General features: G+C 38.3%; 1 protein-coding gene across 1 annotated transcript in view; it reads right to left on the bottom strand.

The window, feature by feature from the left end:
• fam171a1 (family with sequence similarity 171 member A1) overlaps positions 1–11,847 on the bottom strand; it is a 32,160-nt gene extending 20,313 nt beyond the window's left edge. Inside the window, exon 1 of the mRNA XM_059567955.1 lies at positions 11,514–11,847. Coding sequence (XP_059423938.1) covers positions 11,514–11,625 — 112 coding nt within the window. The 5' untranslated portion in view covers positions 11,626–11,847. The remainder of the gene's footprint in view (positions 1–11,513) is intronic.
• Positions 11,848–17,849: the final 6,002 nt, after the last annotated feature.

Raw genomic sequence — 17,849 nt, 5'->3', positions numbered from 1 at the left:
TCTTCATGGAACATAATCTTTACTTAATATCCTAATGATTTCCGGCATAAAAGTAAAATAGTTAATTTTGAATGCTATTGCTAAAAATATACCCCAGCCACTTTAAACTGGTTTAGTGGTTCAGGTTCACAAATGATTGATTAATCTGAAAACAACAACAGTACTGTCAAGGTTATAGAGGGTTAAAGTGTGCAAGAGTTGGTTAGTGTGGGTGTGTTGGACGAACACAGAGAAAGTGAGACACAGTCAAAAAGGATATTACAAACTCTCTTTCAGTTTCTTGTATATTATTTCTCAAAACTGAGAGATGTGAGATTATGTATTATAAAAACAACCCTGCATATATTTAGCACACTTAAGTGCCAAACTAAAAGATCTGTACTGAAAATTTCTGGTACACATACATGCACATCCATAATATAGATATTAACTTTGCATGGGCAGAGCACTGAAACGTATGATGTTGAATACTATGAGTATTTATTGATAAAAATGATCAAAATAAGCAAGTTTAAACAAAATAAAAAGCAAAACCGCTTAAAACTATACACTGCTCACTTAAAAAAAGTATATTTGCCAATATATTCCAAATGATGAAACACTATCTACAAAAAGTTGTGGAAAGCTCTCATTCAAAACCGTATGTTGGGGGTTGAGTGCAAAAGCATAATTATAACGTATGCTTAGAAAGAATTATCCTATGGAAACCTTTCGCACCAAATTCAACCAAACTCTCATTTGGTACCTTTATAGTCCAGGCTAACAGGTACCTACTGCCTTTTCAAAATTACAGTGCTAGAAACGGTCAACAAACAAAATGTCTCCACAATCTGCTTTTGAAGAAATCATAGTATCGTGCTACAGCGCACATTCTATCAGCTGTAGTTCTGACGCATCCATCATATACTGTACAACACCACATGCGTTCACAGCAGTGTTAACTCAGCAGTTGAGTTACTCTCTCATTATTTGCATGTGCTTTTAAATGTTTCATTTGCGAGCTGGTCTGACCTGTGCTTTTTCTGAGCGCCGCATACACCCGAAGCGTGCGCGCACTAAAACCTGTCAAACAGCACCTGATTATTGAACTGTTATCTTTTGCGCTAATACGGTCAAAACACACAATGTTTACATGTAGACTCGGTTATGTCTAAAATGAAAGTTAACAGTTGAGAGAAAAATGTATACGGTATGTATAATGTATAAGGCTTTGTCTTTATAACAGGGAAATTAGTTTGCCCTGTAATGTTCAGACAACTTGCAAAATAGTAAAACCTGCATGACAAAGAACTGTGCTTATAAAAAAAAAAAAAAAAAAAAAAAAAAAAATGACCGGTGATATATTTTTTCATATCTCCCAGTCCTAAGTAATAATGACAATAATATTGAGGTTGTGTTCACACACTTCCTTTAGCATTTGAAAGAAAGTCAAATAACCAAACCCTAACCACAATCCTCAGATTCTTTATTTCAAAACATTTCATTAGTTCTAGAAGACCATCAGCGATTTTTAGCACTATGAAATCAAAACTGTGGGCTCACTATTTGTATGATTAAATCATTCATTTAATGCAATAAAACAAATTTTCGGCCTCTTTTACATTAACAAGAGTAACTAGCAATTTTCTCTGTCACAACACAGACAGCTTGAATATCTAGAGCTTATGAACATGGCTTCTCCATTGGGACCATCCCACTAAAGAACAACTTGTTCTATATTGGCAAAGAACAGTTCCAAAGAACGTTATTTAAATATTAATGTAATGTAACTCTTCTTAAATGCTTCTTAATCATTATTTCATGTCTAACAGCAAAACTTTCTGATATATTTCATTTTCAGTTTTACACATTTTAAAACATAAAACAAGCTTGTCTTTCCGTTTTGTGGAAAATGACTTCTCCAGATGTGCAGCAGACTGGCCGTCTCTCTCTCTCTCCCTCTATAAACGGAGACACACAGGCCATGTGTGTGTGAATTAGACAGTTCCACGCTCATCCAGTACATCCAAGCTCTGCTTAAAGTTAAAAGACTGCTGTTGTCTGGTGGATTACCATGTTTCACATTAGTGTTAATTTCGTCAGACGAGACGAGACGAAATATGTTCGTCAACAACCTTTTTTTTCATGACTAAGACGAGACGATGACAAGACTGCACCACTGTCCAAAAACGCTGACTAAGACTAAATTAACATGCATTATTGTTGACGAAAAAAGATGAGACGAAAATGTTTTGCATAAAATAAAAACTAAGATAAAATCTCTCTTCATTTTCGTCTACAATCGTCTGCTTTTTCATCAACTGTTACGCCTTTAAAAATTCAGAACGAGTTTGCGGCTTCCCGCTGTTGCTCAAGTTACAGGTCTCATACTCCTGTTGCTGCCAGCCTGTGGCTGCAACACAAAACTGCTGAACGCACAACACCCAAAGCGAACACGAGTGATGAGCGAGCGACGACGACATGCTAGGTCGAAGGAAGAGGCTCGATATTTGTGTGTTATAGTTAGCAGCGGTCTGTTATCAAGAAATAAAATAGTGTGTGCGTAAAAAGAATTTGTCCACACGACGCTCAAAAAAAAACAAAATAAAAAAAATTCCTGAGCGCAAGTCCACCGTCTAGGCAGGCTTTTTGTGTTAAATTATATTTCCTGTCGCTGCGCAGGCTCTTTTATTGTATATGACAGCTTATGTCCCGATGACCGGTCTTTGCATTACGATTAAAAGCAGTATCAATAAAGTAAAAAAATGTGATCAGGTTAATCATTTGTGAATGTGTCTCCTAAATCAGAATTTGAAAACCAGACACATTTAACATTTGCATCCAACAAAAATCATTCAACAAGTGTATTTTATCAGGTAATTATGACATTTAACCAATGTTTGAGATATGTGAAACACTTTTTTTTACTGAAATGTTTATCAGTAATAATGTGTTATTTAAAAAAAACACTAAATTTTTTTGACTAAAACTAGACTAAAATTAAAAGACTTTTAGTCGACTAAGATACCTTGAGTTTTCTTTTGACTAAAACTAGACTAAAATGACGAGACTTTTAGTCGACTAAAACTTGACTGACAAAAAAAGATATGTGAATGACTAAATATGACTAAAACTAACAAGGACATTTGGCACAAGACTAAGACTAAATTAAAAATAGGTGACGAAATTAACACTATTTCACATTCACAAAAACACCCTATACATCAGTAAAAATCATCACTTTCTAAAATAAAACACACAATGGTTCAGAAAAAGGCCTGATGTTATTAACACAACCTCTCATAAATCAAGCAATGGCACTATTTCAATACTTTTAATCTTTGTATTTATGACAGATTTGAGATGTACAACTCTCCAAGCCTAACAAGGCACATTCAGAGTGATATCAGAGTCCACTATCTCTGTTTTAAAGAGAATGCATGTGAGTGATAAGACAGAGTTGCCTGACCGGCTTGGTCATGGGAGACAGTCTGGTTTTGGTAATCAGAGATGAGAAAATGCCTGAGTGTTCGCTGAAAAACATGACCACATAAAAAATTAAGCACAACAGGGCTCTCCTGTGTGCTTAAAATACTTTGAAATGCTAGCTGGCAAACAAACAGACACATCCTTCCATTTCCGCACTGTAACAAGCAATATCCAAAATCAAGAGACTATACCACAGAAACCTGATATTTAATGAGTGGCAGACACCGGACTTATTCTCTTGATCTGCCTTTATGAGTCTCTCAAGCTCTTAAAACATAGCTGGTTTCCTAAGTCCTAATGTTCTAAGCTCCTGTGCATTATGTCAGGAAACTATTAAGGGGTCCATTTAGTCTCCGTGTGCGACAATAAGCAACTGCTTACAGGTGAGGGGGGTCATCATGTCACACAGCAGCCACAACAGCACTTAAGGTTCATTTATTTTTTCATAATATTTTTAAAACAACCGAGTTTATACTTAATGTGAATTTAACACTGAAAGTTAATGTGAATAAAAACATTGCAAGTTAGGCTACTAATCATAACACTTTCGGTGTACAGAAAGAGAGCAAAGAACATTTTCACTGACAGTCTAGTTCAAGCACTCTCAAAAACTCCCATTAAAATCACTGAAGCAGTTTCCACTATAAAATTAATATCTTACAGATTCGTACACACATTTACACTTTGTTTCCGATGAGATAATTCACCAAAAAGAGTAATTCAGTTCGAGAATGAGTGGAAAAAACACTGGGATGACTCATCTGAACACCTCTGGAGTGGTCATTGCATTCATAAGCTCAACAGCAATGTGTGTGATTGGTTATAATGCAGAGCTGTAAAAATGAAGCCAGCGATCACCGGTTTAAATTTAGCAGCTTATGATATGATACGCTGAACGTTCTAATCATGCTGGTGTTTGTATTACATATAGAAAATATGAATCTGCTATTTTGGTCATTTGGAATTCCATTCGCAAAATTGAGAATCGAATGTCAACCTACAGAACGAGTAAACTAATATTCTGGTCCAGCCCTACTGAATAGAATAATAATTAAAAAAAAAATTCTTACCAACATCAAACTTTTGAACAGTAGTTGAACATTTTGTATATGTACTGTATACTGAACTACTTTGTTAAACGGTATATTACTGATTTCTGTCAGTAAAAATTCATTAAAATATGAAAAACTCCAAATGAAACTTCAAGTGAAAGTGAAAAGACATGTGGCCAGGTATGGTGTCCCATGCACGGAATTTGTGCTCTGCATTTAACACATCCAGGTGCACACAAGGTAGTGAACACGCACACAGAAATAAACACTCGAAGCAGTGGGCAGCCAAAGCTGCAGCACCCAAGAAGTAGTCGGGGGTTCGCTGCCTTGCTCGTGAGTCTCACCTCAGTCGTGGTATTGAAGGTGGAGAGAGCGCTGGTAATTCACTCTCCCCACCTACAATCCCTGCCGGACCCGAGACTCGAACCTGCGACCTTCGGGTTACAAGTCCGAATCCGACTCTCTATCCATTAGGCCACGACTGCCCCCTCAAATGACCCTAAACTGGTTTATAAAGCTAGATCATTCCCTTTCTTTCCAAATAAGAACCTGTTAAATGGCAGCAACAATTAAAGATTAGCTTATAAAAGCAAAGACTTGCATAAGAAAAGCAAATAAAGATTACATGAAATATGGTTTTATTTGAAAAACCAGGCATAGATCACTCTACAAGTCATCTGAGTTTCACAATATTGCGCCGCATTTTTATTAATATTAACTACAATCATCTGAAAAATCTATAACTCATATAAACAATGTGAAGCATAAAAAATAACACATTAACACTAACTAAATCCAAAGCTTTGCATAAACTACATTTTAACTAAGAAATGAAGATAAAAAAACACAGCCTATACGATTTAAAGCTGAATGGCAAAACTCACTCCAGGCCTGACAACAGTGTCAAGGCCTCACACACAACATTTCCTTTTCAGATCCCAGAGATGAGGAAGTGGCACAGCCCAGACAAAAGGCAGGAAAGCCCTATTTTGCATACTCAAAGCATACAATGTGCCAGTCTACTGTCCTAAAGAAAAGCGTGCAGCAGGACCATCTGTGCTGCCGCTGCTCATCAGCAGGAAACAGAGGGGGTGGAGGACACTCCATCAGGAGTGAGGAGTAGGTTTAAGGGGATTCCACACATTATAAACTCAGACAGGGAGGATTTAACCAAACTGGCAGTCTATGAGCTGCTAAATCAATCTGCTGTCAAGAAGTCAGCTTTGGCAACGATATCATTTAAGCAGGTTTTTACAACCTGAGACCCGTGCTTCACCTGAAAGTATTTAACGGGATATAAGGATTACGTAAATTTCAAATGTGAATTAGTGATATGAAAACAACTTTTTAACCTCCTTCCTCACCTGCACATTGACATCCTAATGCACAGACACTTAATAATGCATTATGTTACACATTAACGAGATCATTTAGACTAAAACAGTCCAAAATAGTCATAAACCTGAAATAATCTCATAAAGCCATCACAGGCCATCGCATAAATAAACAAGATCCATTAAGATTTCAGAAAGATCTTAGAAATTAACTAGATGATGGGTGAAATCACTACCAAGTCTTTAAGCTTTTAAGTTTCTAAACCTCTCTATAAACATGAAAAAAAAATATTTTGAGGTAAGAAAGAATGTCTAATACTGAATGTTTAATGGATGGATTCTCCTGTTTAATTTGATATACATTATAAATGATGTACATGTAAAAAAGAATAAACATCATGACAAGTAGAGTAATGTTAGCTCTTTAATACATGGACATATGAGGAGAATAAAATTATGATATATATTCTATTTTTTATTTAATTCTTGCAAAAACAAAACAAAAAACAATAGCACTTCTTTGTATTTAACATTATTTTTTACAGTTTATAAAAACGTTGTAGATTTCTCAACTACTGTAAGTTGTATCTTATAAATATTGGAATGTTCTATCAAAACTGTAAACAAATGAGCCTCAAGAACAGAGAAAAAAATGTGTAGAAAAAAAAAAGTTTTAAAGGGATAGTTCACCCAAATATGAAAATGTGATGTTTATCTGCTTACCCCCAGGGCATCCAAGATGTAGGTGACTTTGTTTCTTCAGTAGAACACAAACCAAGATTTTTAACTAAAACTGTTGCAGTCTATCACTCTTATAACATAAGTGGATGGGAATCACTGCAAAAATACACAATAAAAAATAAATAACAATGATATAATGAATTTTATTGTATGTTTTAGCCGTGATTCCCATCCACTTACAGGTGCATCTCAAAATTAGAAAATCATGGAAAATGTCTTTATTTTTTGTAGTTTAATTTACAAAAAGCTAACTTTCTTATATGTTAGATTCACTGCACACAAACTGAAATATTTCAAGAATGTTCTTGTTTTAATTTCGATGGTTATGGCTTAGGAATAATTTTAAATTCAGTATCTCAAAAAATTTGAATATTCCATTTTGAGCTTGATTAGTTTGATTAATATTGAATATAAATACTGGGTACCTCTTGGGCTAGTTAAGAACATGCAACCACAGTTATAGGAAAGACTACTGACTTGACAGTTGTCCAGAAGACAATCATCAACACCCTCCACAAGGAGGGTAAGCCACAGAAGCTCATTGCTGAAAGGGCTGGCTGTTCACAGAGTGCTGTATCAAAATATGTTCATAGAAAGTTGACTGGAAGGAAAACGTGTGGTAGGAAAAGGTGCACAAGCAACAGGGATGACCACAACCTTGGGAAGATTGTCAGGAAAAGCAGATTCAAGAACATGGGAGAGCTTCACAAAGAGTGGACTGAAGCCGGAGTCAGCGCATCACTCATCACTCAGAAGTCCTCAGGAAAAGGGCTACATCCGACACATTCCTAGAACCAAATCACTCCTGAACCAGAAAAAAAACGTCAGAAGCATTTCACCTGGGGTAAGGAGAAAAAGACCTGGACTGTTGCTCAATGGTCCACAGTCCTCTTTTCAGGTGAAAGTAAATTTAGCATTTCATTTGGAAATCAAGGTCTGGAGGAAGACTGGAGAGGCACAGAATCCAAGTCCAGTGTGAAGTTTCTGAAGTCAGAGATTATTTTTGAGTGCTGTGACATCTACTGGTGTTGCCCCATTGTGTTTTATCAAGTCCAAAGTCAATGCAGCCATCTACCAGGAGATTTTGGAGCACTTTATGCTTCCATCTGCTGACAAGCTTTATGGAGATGCTGATTTCATTTTGCAGCAGGACTCTGACCCCAGAACACCCTTTTTAAGCGGACTCAGGTATGGTTCGTGGGTGCGCACCTGAGTTCAGAAGACAGCATTCACATCATCCAAACGAACCGAACTCTGACATCAATCGGACACGCACCAAAAGTGCTAGTGTGAAAGCACCCTAAGTGTGTACTCACACTAGGCACGGCTGCTTTGAATTGAATTTAATTAAACAGCTTTACCTGCAAACTACATTTCCTGTTCATTAATACGGTAAGAACCAGAGCCATTTTAAACGTAAATATACTTGGTTGAATTAAATGTATTGAAAAGTGTAGTGTAGTTGTAGTAATAGAATATGTTTGCGATCATAATGATGACAGTAGCGTACACAAAATACTATCTATTCTGTGCTCCCGCGCGGTTAGCGCTCATACTGCATGCGTACCGCGCCCAAGCCCAACTGACCTAGTGTGAGTACACCCATAGAATAGGATGAATTTCTTTTAGACTAATTTTAACAGTGTTTTTGTAATGTATTAATTACCATGGGCTGTAATAAAAAAGTAGTCCCATACTAATACTTAGAGTAAATATGGTTCGAATAGCCTATATTTTAGTATATTTTAGGCTATAAATATGTGGCTGTTACATCCCCCCTTTGAAGCTCTTGTGTTTTTCTCCTTTTCCATCTCTCCAAACCTATTGTGCTCACAGGGAGATTGGAGATTAGGTTTGTTCCCACTTTTTTTTTTTTTTTCAATTTGCCGATTTTTGTTAAAATAGCTTATGTTTTTGCTTTTTGAGATAAAAAAAAAAGTGGTTTCCGTTTGCAGGGTCATTCATTGTTAATAAATAATCGATAATAAATAATATTGATGATAATATATATATATATATATAAACTGGGCTTGCGGTTGCATGAATGTCTCGCGAGAGTTTGGAACAGTGGTTGCAACGACAGGCATCACAAAAATAAAATCCCATTTCAAACAGATGGCTTGAGAGTTACAAAACACCAGATCAATAGTGATGGGAAGTTCGGATCATTTTACCGACTCGGACTTTTGAGTCTCGTTCAGCAAAATGAACGAATCTTTTTTCGAGTCATTTCGTTCATTTTAGCAAAATGTAATGAAAATGTTATGTGTTACTTCCCCAACACATCTAGTACTTACGCAAACGTTGATCACACTAAAAACAATACAAAACTAAAATGCTATAAGATACAGAAAAAAAATTCATTCTTTACCTGGGTCTTCAGTCTGTGATTAGCTCACCTCACCTCTTATCTGACAAGAAGTCCTCGGGTTTAAGTCATTCCTTAATCACGTGACAGCCACATACGCAAAACTAATGCAGTCTTGAGCCGGAAAGAGAATTGATTAGTTCATCTCATGAGTCTTTCGGGTCTCGGGTCGAGTTTGACTCGTTCCTTAATCACGTGACAGCCCCATAAGTTATTTCTGACATTTTCTGTCACTGTGTTTTTGTTACTGTTTGTTGAGGATCTGTGGTTTGTTATTATTTTATAAATAAATAAAACCCTGTTATAAATAAAATATTGATTAATTTGTCTTTTTGACTGTCTATCGGTAAATAAACTCTAGGCTATATAATAATATAATAATTCAAGCTTACAATAAAAAGTATTTATAGGCTAGTTTAATTTTTACTCCAATTTTGAGTTTGCTGGTATAATAATTGCTTTTCCTAGGCAGACTTGACATATTGGTGTAATATATGTATAAGAAGATTGCTCAAAAAAGGACATAATGACATATACATTAAAAGCAAATAAAATTTTGAATTTGAATTATTAAATGTTAGTTTGAAAACATTAAGGTTATGATAACTTCAGCTTTAACAGTTTTAACCCAGCTCAGAGTGAGGAGGATACTTCAGATCCTGGTGCGACTGCCAGTGCAGGGGCCATGTTTTGGGAAGACTTTGACAAGAGGGTAGCAAGCTTGAGGCCTTCTGCTACCTCTTCTAAGACCTCAGATGCTATAAAGGTGCAGGCCTACCTTGCAGAGCCACTCTTAACCCGCACATCAGACCCTCTGGCCTGGTGGAGGAGATGTTCACCAGTATACAAAAGCCTTTCTGAAGTCACAAAGACAAGACTTTGCATTGTGGCCACATCTGTGCCATCTGAAAGAATTTTTTCTAAAACTGGGCAGATTATCTCAGATAGAAGAAACAGACTCAGCCCATCCAAGGCCAGGGAGCTTGTTTTTTTTTTAATGCAAACATGCCTTAAAGCAAGTCCTAAAAATATAGCCACAGTGTGTTATTTATTTTAAAGCTTATTTATTTTTATTTATTTAGAAAAAGACTAGCTTGTTGTGCAATATTTTTTGTTGTTGTTGTGATTTTAAAGGTAATTTGTTATTGTTATAAGGCTCCGTAGCTTTAGTATCTCTTAATTTTCATTTATTTTTATTTAAATGGTTTATAATTATTTGGGGAATAGTTATCCTCTTTGATATAAAATTTTTATTTTGGCACAAAAGTGTTATTTATTTTAAAATGTATTAATTTTAAGTTATTATATAAAAAAAGCAAAGCTTGTTGTGCAATATTTAGTTTTTCTTTTTTTATATTGTACTTTTAAAGTTCATTTGTTAAGGTTATTAGACCCTGTGGCTTTATTATCTTTTAATTTTAATTTTATTTTTAATTATTTACTTTTTTATTATTTTGATTTATTTTGGAATAGTTGTCCTCTTTGTTACAAAGCTTTTCTGGCACAAAAATAAACAAACAACAATTCAAAAGTATGTACACAGTGTTTTTTAATGTTTATAAAGTGTCATATGTTACAAAAGTATGGTTTATACAGACAATCTGATTTGATAATTACTCTAGCCAATTTTGTCACATCACGGGACAAAAGAACGAACAACCCGAAGAACCGAAAGATTAACTAATCAATTCTCTCTCCGACTCAATACTGCATTCTTTTACTGTCTATGGTTTTAGCGTGTGGGGCTGTCACGTGATTAAGGAATGACTCGACCCGACCCGACGACTCATGAGATGAACTAATCAATTCTCTTTCCGGCTCATATTGCATTGGTTTTAGCGTATGTGGCTGTCACGTGATTAAGGAACGAGTCAAAAACCCGATAGACCCGAACTATGAACTAATCAATTCTCTTTCCGGCTCATATTGCATTGGTTTTAGCGTATGTGGCTGTCACGTGATTAAGGAACGAGTCAAAAACCCGATAGACCCGAACTATGAACTAATCAATTCTCTTTCCGGCTCAGACTGCATTGGGTAAGCGTATGGGGCTGTCACGTGATTAAGGAGCGAGTCAAAAACCCGATAGACCCGAACTATGAACTAATCAATTCTCTTTCCGGCTCAAGACTGCATTGACTGACAGGTGAATCACTACTAGAACAGAACCTATAGAATAATGCGCATGCGCGACTGAACGAATCACTCCCCGAGACGACTCGTTCTTCCCGAGTCACATTAAAGATTCGTTCAAAATGAACGAATCGTTCAAGAACGACACATCACTACAGATCAATCGAACTGCGAACATTTAACAAAGTCTGCGTTGTTGATTACGTCAATATTACATTAAAAACTATTTAATTGATAAGACATGTCTTCGCGTTATGGCCGTTACACACTTTGTTTTATTATATGCTAAGGTTGCTAACAATTAGCACAGGGAATGCCATCCAGAAAGTCAAAGCAAAGCTTCCAAATCTCTATCAAGATCTTTATAAACCTACACAGGAGTGATGTATTAGTGGATGCTAACGGCGTGTCTCGTACCTTTGGCATCGCTGTTCTCCTGCAGCGTTTTAGCGGCCACCGTCCATAAATCGCATCCCAGCAGGCAGAGCACAATCACGGCAGACCTGCTGCTGCTGTCCGCGCCTTGCATTATTGCTGCTCACGGTTAAGGATTTTGCTCAACAACGCAGCTTTTCTAGATACTATCTAGAGACTCGTAGCATGCTGAGGTTATCTGCCATAATTTGGTGTTTTAGCAAATCTGTGCATGTCATTGAACACCGTTGGGCAACTAGAAAAACCGTCCGCTCAACATCTCCGTGTTACCGCTGGTTTCCCCCAATTCGACTCGAAAAAACGACGACAAAAAGCGTGTCAACTCCACCAGTTTAACCATTTCAATGCCAGTAACAGATGCCGCTGGTCTGTCCTACAGAAAGAATGATTAGACCGCCATCTCCTGTCCATTCTTGGCTACATCCGAAAACTCTAAAATGCTGCCTTCGGACTCGGAGGACGCGCTCTAAGGCAGGAAGGCATCAAGGCTCGTTCGAATCCAAAATCTGTTTTACTTTCGGTCTCCTGAGGTACCTTCTTCTGATCGAATTTTGAAGGCAGCATAGATGTATCCGTCGCTGCCTTTGATATCCCACAATCCCGTGCGTTCCATTCCGTGATGGTTGAGCTAAAAAAGTAAATTATGTTCTGAACGTTGCGTTTGATGTACACTTTGTGTAAATGTATATTTCTGACTAACTTTTTGCACATTTGATGTTAATTTTAGTGAGAAATCAAATCAAAAAGGTTTTAAAATCTACTACTCATTCTTAAACTGTTAATTAGACTAAGAGTCACTTTTTTCTGTATTTCTTCAGGGTGTGTAATGAATTCAAAAGATCTCACCTGTGGTTCTTCTTTGAAAAATATATCCAAACAGACATGATAAAACCGAAAACAACGAGAAATAGATTTGAGCTGTCATCCTCCCGGCCTGTGATCTCACATTGATCTCTGCTGGAAAATGCACTACATTGGTACGTCAGGAGACATGGACAGTGAAGCCACAAAAATAAAACGAATACTTTTTTTTCTTTCAATTTAGTTTTTTTATTTATTACATTTTATGTCAAAACCCCCATGAACACTACATAATATCAATTATATAACAATACAGAGTATACTTTCCCATCCCTACATTTATCAAACAGAAAATATCATATATATAAAGATAATAAAATAACATTCACCAATCATATATATATATATTAAATTTAAAAATTAAAATTAAATTAAATTAAATTTATGCATTTAGCGGACGCTTTTATCCAAAGCGACTTACAGTGCATTCAGGCTATCAATTTTTACCTATCATGTGTTCCCAGAGAATTGAACCCCCAACCTTGCGCTTGATATATTATATATATATATATATATATATATATATATATATATATATATATATATATATATATAGCAACCCTATATACATTTGTAATCAAACTGTAGACATGATTCCAGCTGTTTCCATGATGGCCAGTGTCCAGCCACACAGAAGTGTTGCCCAACCATCGGTGGCTTTGCATGCAGTGAACCATGTGGTCAGGGAAGAGGTCCGGCAAGTTGCCAGGGAAGCGGACAGGGCCAAGGCCAGGGCCAGGGAAGCAGACAGGGCCAGGGAAGCGGACAGGGCCAAGGCCAGGGCCAGGGAAGCAGACAGGGCCAGGGAAGCGGACAGGGCCAGGGAAGCGGACAGGGACAGGGCCAGGGAAGCGGCCAGGGCAAGGGGCAGGGAAGTGGACAGGGACAGGGAAGCGGACAGGGCAGGGGGCAGGGATGCAGACAGGGCCAGGGAAGAGGACAGGGACAGGGAAGCGGCCAGGGCAAAGGGTAGGGAAGCGGCCAGGGCCAGGGAAGTGGACAGTGACAGAGAAGCGGACAGGGACAGAGAAGCGGCCAGGGCCAGGGAAGCGGACAGGGACAGAGAAGCGGCCAGGGCCAGGGAAGCGGACAGGGACAGAGAAGCGGCCAGGGCCAGGGAAGCGGACAGGGACAGAGAAGCGGCCAGGGCCAGGGACAGGGAAGCGGATGGTGCCAGTGCCAGGGAAGGAGCCAAGGACAAGGCCAATGCCAGGGCCAGGGAAGCAGACAGGACCAAGGACAGGGAAGTAGTTATGGTCAAGGAAGTAGTTAAGGCCAGGGGAGCGTTCAATGGAATGGTCTGCGAAATGGTCATTGAAATGTTCATGGGAATTTTGCTTAACACATACTGAAGATCTTTTTAATTCAGTGCTCTATTCATATGGCATGTTTTCCCTGTTTGCTCAAATGGTTTAGAAAGATTTTCTGTCTCACCCCACCTCCTCAAATAAAAAGAATTGCTTGATTGGAAGAGTTGGTGTGTTTTTTTTTTGGCATCATTTGGCTGTTTTCTCACATAACTGCTTTCTGGAATCAGTGCTTTAAGTTCCTCTCCCTGAGACCTGGGGCCCGTTTCAATAAAGAAGTTCAACCAACGCTGAGTTTAACCCTGAACTGAGTTGACTTACCCTGAGGTGGGGAAACTGAGTTTTTGGTTTCAGAATTGCTAAATTTATATATAACTTTATGTATTTGTAGAAAATAAAAATGTGTTTATTTTGATTTGTGTTTATTTAGCAGCTGTGGTGGTGGACGGCATCTCCATCTGGCATCCTTCAATTCAGTAATCTGATTCATTTTCAGAAGGTGCGATGGCAGGAATATGTGTGTCATCAATGTCTCCAACCACACTGGAAATCCTGAAGGAAATTCTAATTAAGGGGAAATAAGTAGTTTTTTCCCTTATTTTACTAATTATTTGCCAGTGGGGTAAAAAACTGAAAATATGCTTGCCTCTGTTTGCATAAAGATAATTTTTTCATGCACTATGGCAGACAATTTTTCACTTTACGTAAAACATGTACTTCCTTTCCCAAGGAAACAAGGCTAAATACCTTTATATAATATTTCATCTATAGAAATTACATCTTAATGTAAGATTTTTTTTTAGATATTTGTAATTGAAATAAGACAAAAATATTCAGTAAGAAAAAATTTTTTGCAGAGAGAAATGAATGAATGGGGTATTTAAACATCATTTACGCTTTAAAAAGGAGGAGGAGACCATAAGAAACTCTGGGATTACCAAAAAAAACCTGCTTCCGGTAATTTCCGTCATTACCAATAGATTTCAGTGGAACTAACTACCATAGTTAGCTAACGATGCTTTTGGGAAATGCACCCCAGGTAGGGTTCACAGAGTAAGTTACCGCCGTAGCTGACTCTTAAGTTACCACACTTTCAGAAATGAGCTTGACCAAATCTTCTTTCTTGGTTTTGACAAACCTCCCATTTTGAAATGGAAAACCCAGAGTTTCCATCATTTCAGGGTTAACATACTCAGAGTTTTCACTTAACCTCCTTTCTGAAATGGGCCCCTGGACATTTAGCAAAGTATTGCATTTCAGCCTCAGCCTGACAGGCCCCTACTTCTTAACAGTTTCGGGACCATTTTCACGCCATAGCTCAGATGCGGGCCGGGCATTGGGCTTGTTTTAGGCTTCCTCATTTTTATATTTTAGATATCCATCAATTATTATGGTGATGAAAATGAATTGCTGCGCTGGACTATAACAACTTAATAACACGAGAACTATACCGCAACTGTCGAGAGTGGCTCAACTGCCAGGGAAGCAGTTATGGCCAGGCAAGCGGCTGTGGCCAGGGAAGCGGACAATGTACTGCCCAGGGCTAGGGTAGCAGCCAGGGAAGCGGACAGGGTAGCGCCCAGGGCCAGGGAAGCGGACAAAGTAGCAGTTATAGCCAGGGAAGCAGACAGGGCCAGAGAAGCGGCAAGGGCCAGAGTACTGGTTATGGCCAGGGTAGCAGTTATAGCCAGGGAAGCGGCAAGGGCCAGGGTACCTGCTATGGATAGGGTAGCAGTTATAGCCAGGGTAGCGCCCAGGGCCAGGGAAGCGCACAGGGTAGCAGTTATAGCCAGGGAAGCGGCAAGGGCCAGGGTACCGGTTATGGCCAGGGTAGCAGACAGGGCCAGGGCCAGGGTAGCGGATAGGGCCAGGGAAGCAGTTATGGTCAGGGAAGTGGTTATGGCCAGGGAAGCAGTTATGGCCAGGGAAGCGGACAGGGCCAGGGAAACGGAAGCAGTAATGGTCAGGGAAGCAATTATGGTCAGGGAAGTGGTTATGGCCAGGGAAGCAGTTATGGCCAGGGAAGCGGACAGGGCCAGGGAAACGGAAGCAGTAATGGCCAGGGAAGAGGACAGGCAAGCTGCCAGGGAAGTGGAAAGGGCAAGGGAAGCGGCCATTATACTGTTTAAGTATAATGTTTTAGTAATTTTAAACAGGTAATGGCTTTCTTCATAGATTTGATTGTCCATCTGTCATTTTGACATTGACCAACACTGTTAGACCGATGATCACCTCCGACGAGAATGTCCATTATCTTTGTGACACCAGTGTTCAGTTAGTGTTATTAGGCAGTTATTTCACAACTTTTTTCATGATTATAAGCCTTTAAATACTGAGGTCCAGATCTCTTGAATCTCATGCTGGTTATAGCAGTGTGTTTTTCCCACCACCATTATTGTTTCAGCTATAGTAGTTCTCAGTGTGTGTGTGTGTGTGTGTGTGTTTATTTTTTATTTTATTCCAATTTATTTTTGGCAGCAATAGTCATTTTCAAACAACCTAGCGTTTTGGGTTTTCAGACAACCCAGCTGGGTTTGTCCATATTTTGACCAATGCTGGTTTGGCAAAATAAACAAAACTGGGTTGTTTTTTAAGTCAACTTAAGTCACTGCAGTCACCTGGATCCAGTGTGTATCCAGACCAGATGGTGAATCAGCACCCATAAAGGACCTCTACAGCCCTGAAAGACAACGGAGACCAGGACAACTAGAGCCCCAGATACAGATCCCCTGTAAAGACCCTGTCTCAGACGACCACTGGGACAAGACCACAGGAAACCACAGGAAGCCTCTGGCTTGCTTAGTTGAGGTCACTTCATTTACAGCGATATTGTTGACTTTGATTGCATATGATTGTCATTGCACAGACACTATTTAAACTGAACTGAGATGACATCACTGAATTCAATGATGAACTGCCTTTAACTGTCATTTTGCATTATTGACACACTGTTTTCCTAATTAATGTTGTTACAGTGTTGTGCATGAACGCGTTCAATGAACGCGTTCATATTTTCGCCGAACGCTGAACTGAATGAATCACTTTTCATACAATGAACGTGAACGAGAGCGTCGCTCACTCTGGCAGGAATGAACAGAACGCGCAGTTCACGTTCACGCTCATTTGAAAAGTCAGGTTTTACCAGGGCTTACTTTGAGCCGGAACATGTTCCGTCACCTCCGACATTGGATCCGGCACCTCCTGTGTCACTAAAATTAATTGCCTAAATGAAAAAAAAAAAATTACTGTTTGTGTAGTGTTCAATGTTTGTGACACATGACTTGCGCACTTGTTGTAGTGAGATTGCTGTTAGCCTTGATCGTTTCGCGCAGGGGAAAAATGTCAAAAAGTTTTTTGTACAGATAAATCCAGCATCTGAAATTGAATGCTATGTTTGTTTATTAGAGCTATATGCTGTATAATTTTCAGTTTTCAGAGCTATTCAATTCATTTGGACAAATAGAAGTCAGGAAGAGTTAGAAAAAAAAATATTAATGAATGTAAATGGCATTGTCATTGTTTACTCACTGTTTACTGTCTTTTGAGGATGCTAGAATGTGTTGGTCCAGTATTTCACATTGAGCAGGGTAAGGTCATCTTAAGTTAAGTTGTTCAGCTGCTAGCTGTTCATTTTCTTTAGACAAATATAATCAGGAAGATTGTTTTATTATAAATGAATGTAAATGGCATTTTCATTGTTTACTCACTGTTTACTTCCTTTTGAAGGTGTAAAAATGTGTTAGTTGAGTATTGCACATTGAGCAGGGTAAGCCCAAGCTAATTTGACATCACAGTACATGACTACTTTGGTCTGGTTTACATAGTTACTGCCATTCAGAATATGCTGGATTTTTGTCAGTAGACTGATCTTTTCCCTATGAACCTGAATATACTTTTTTTTAAGTCCTGGGTAATTTGGTTCATGCTGGCTAAATAAAAGTTTCACTGAACATACAGTATACCTTGACTGCACCTTGTATTTTCCAATTTCCAAAATCATGATTACACATTATTTAAGGGGTAAAAATATTCTCTATCTCAACATTATTTTTCTCCTGGCTATAATAATTGTCTCTTGTTTATTGGTACAATAATTTTGATTAGTTTTGGAGTGGCAGTGATTTGCAGCTGGTAATGGATGGTAAAGAGG

This window comes from Carassius carassius, chromosome 15 (genome assembly GCF_963082965.1).
Source record: "Carassius carassius chromosome 15, fCarCar2.1, whole genome shotgun sequence".
Taxonomy (NCBI): Eukaryota; Metazoa; Chordata; class Actinopteri; order Cypriniformes; family Cyprinidae; genus Carassius; species Carassius carassius.
This window is presented reverse-complemented; position numbering and strand designations above follow the sequence as displayed.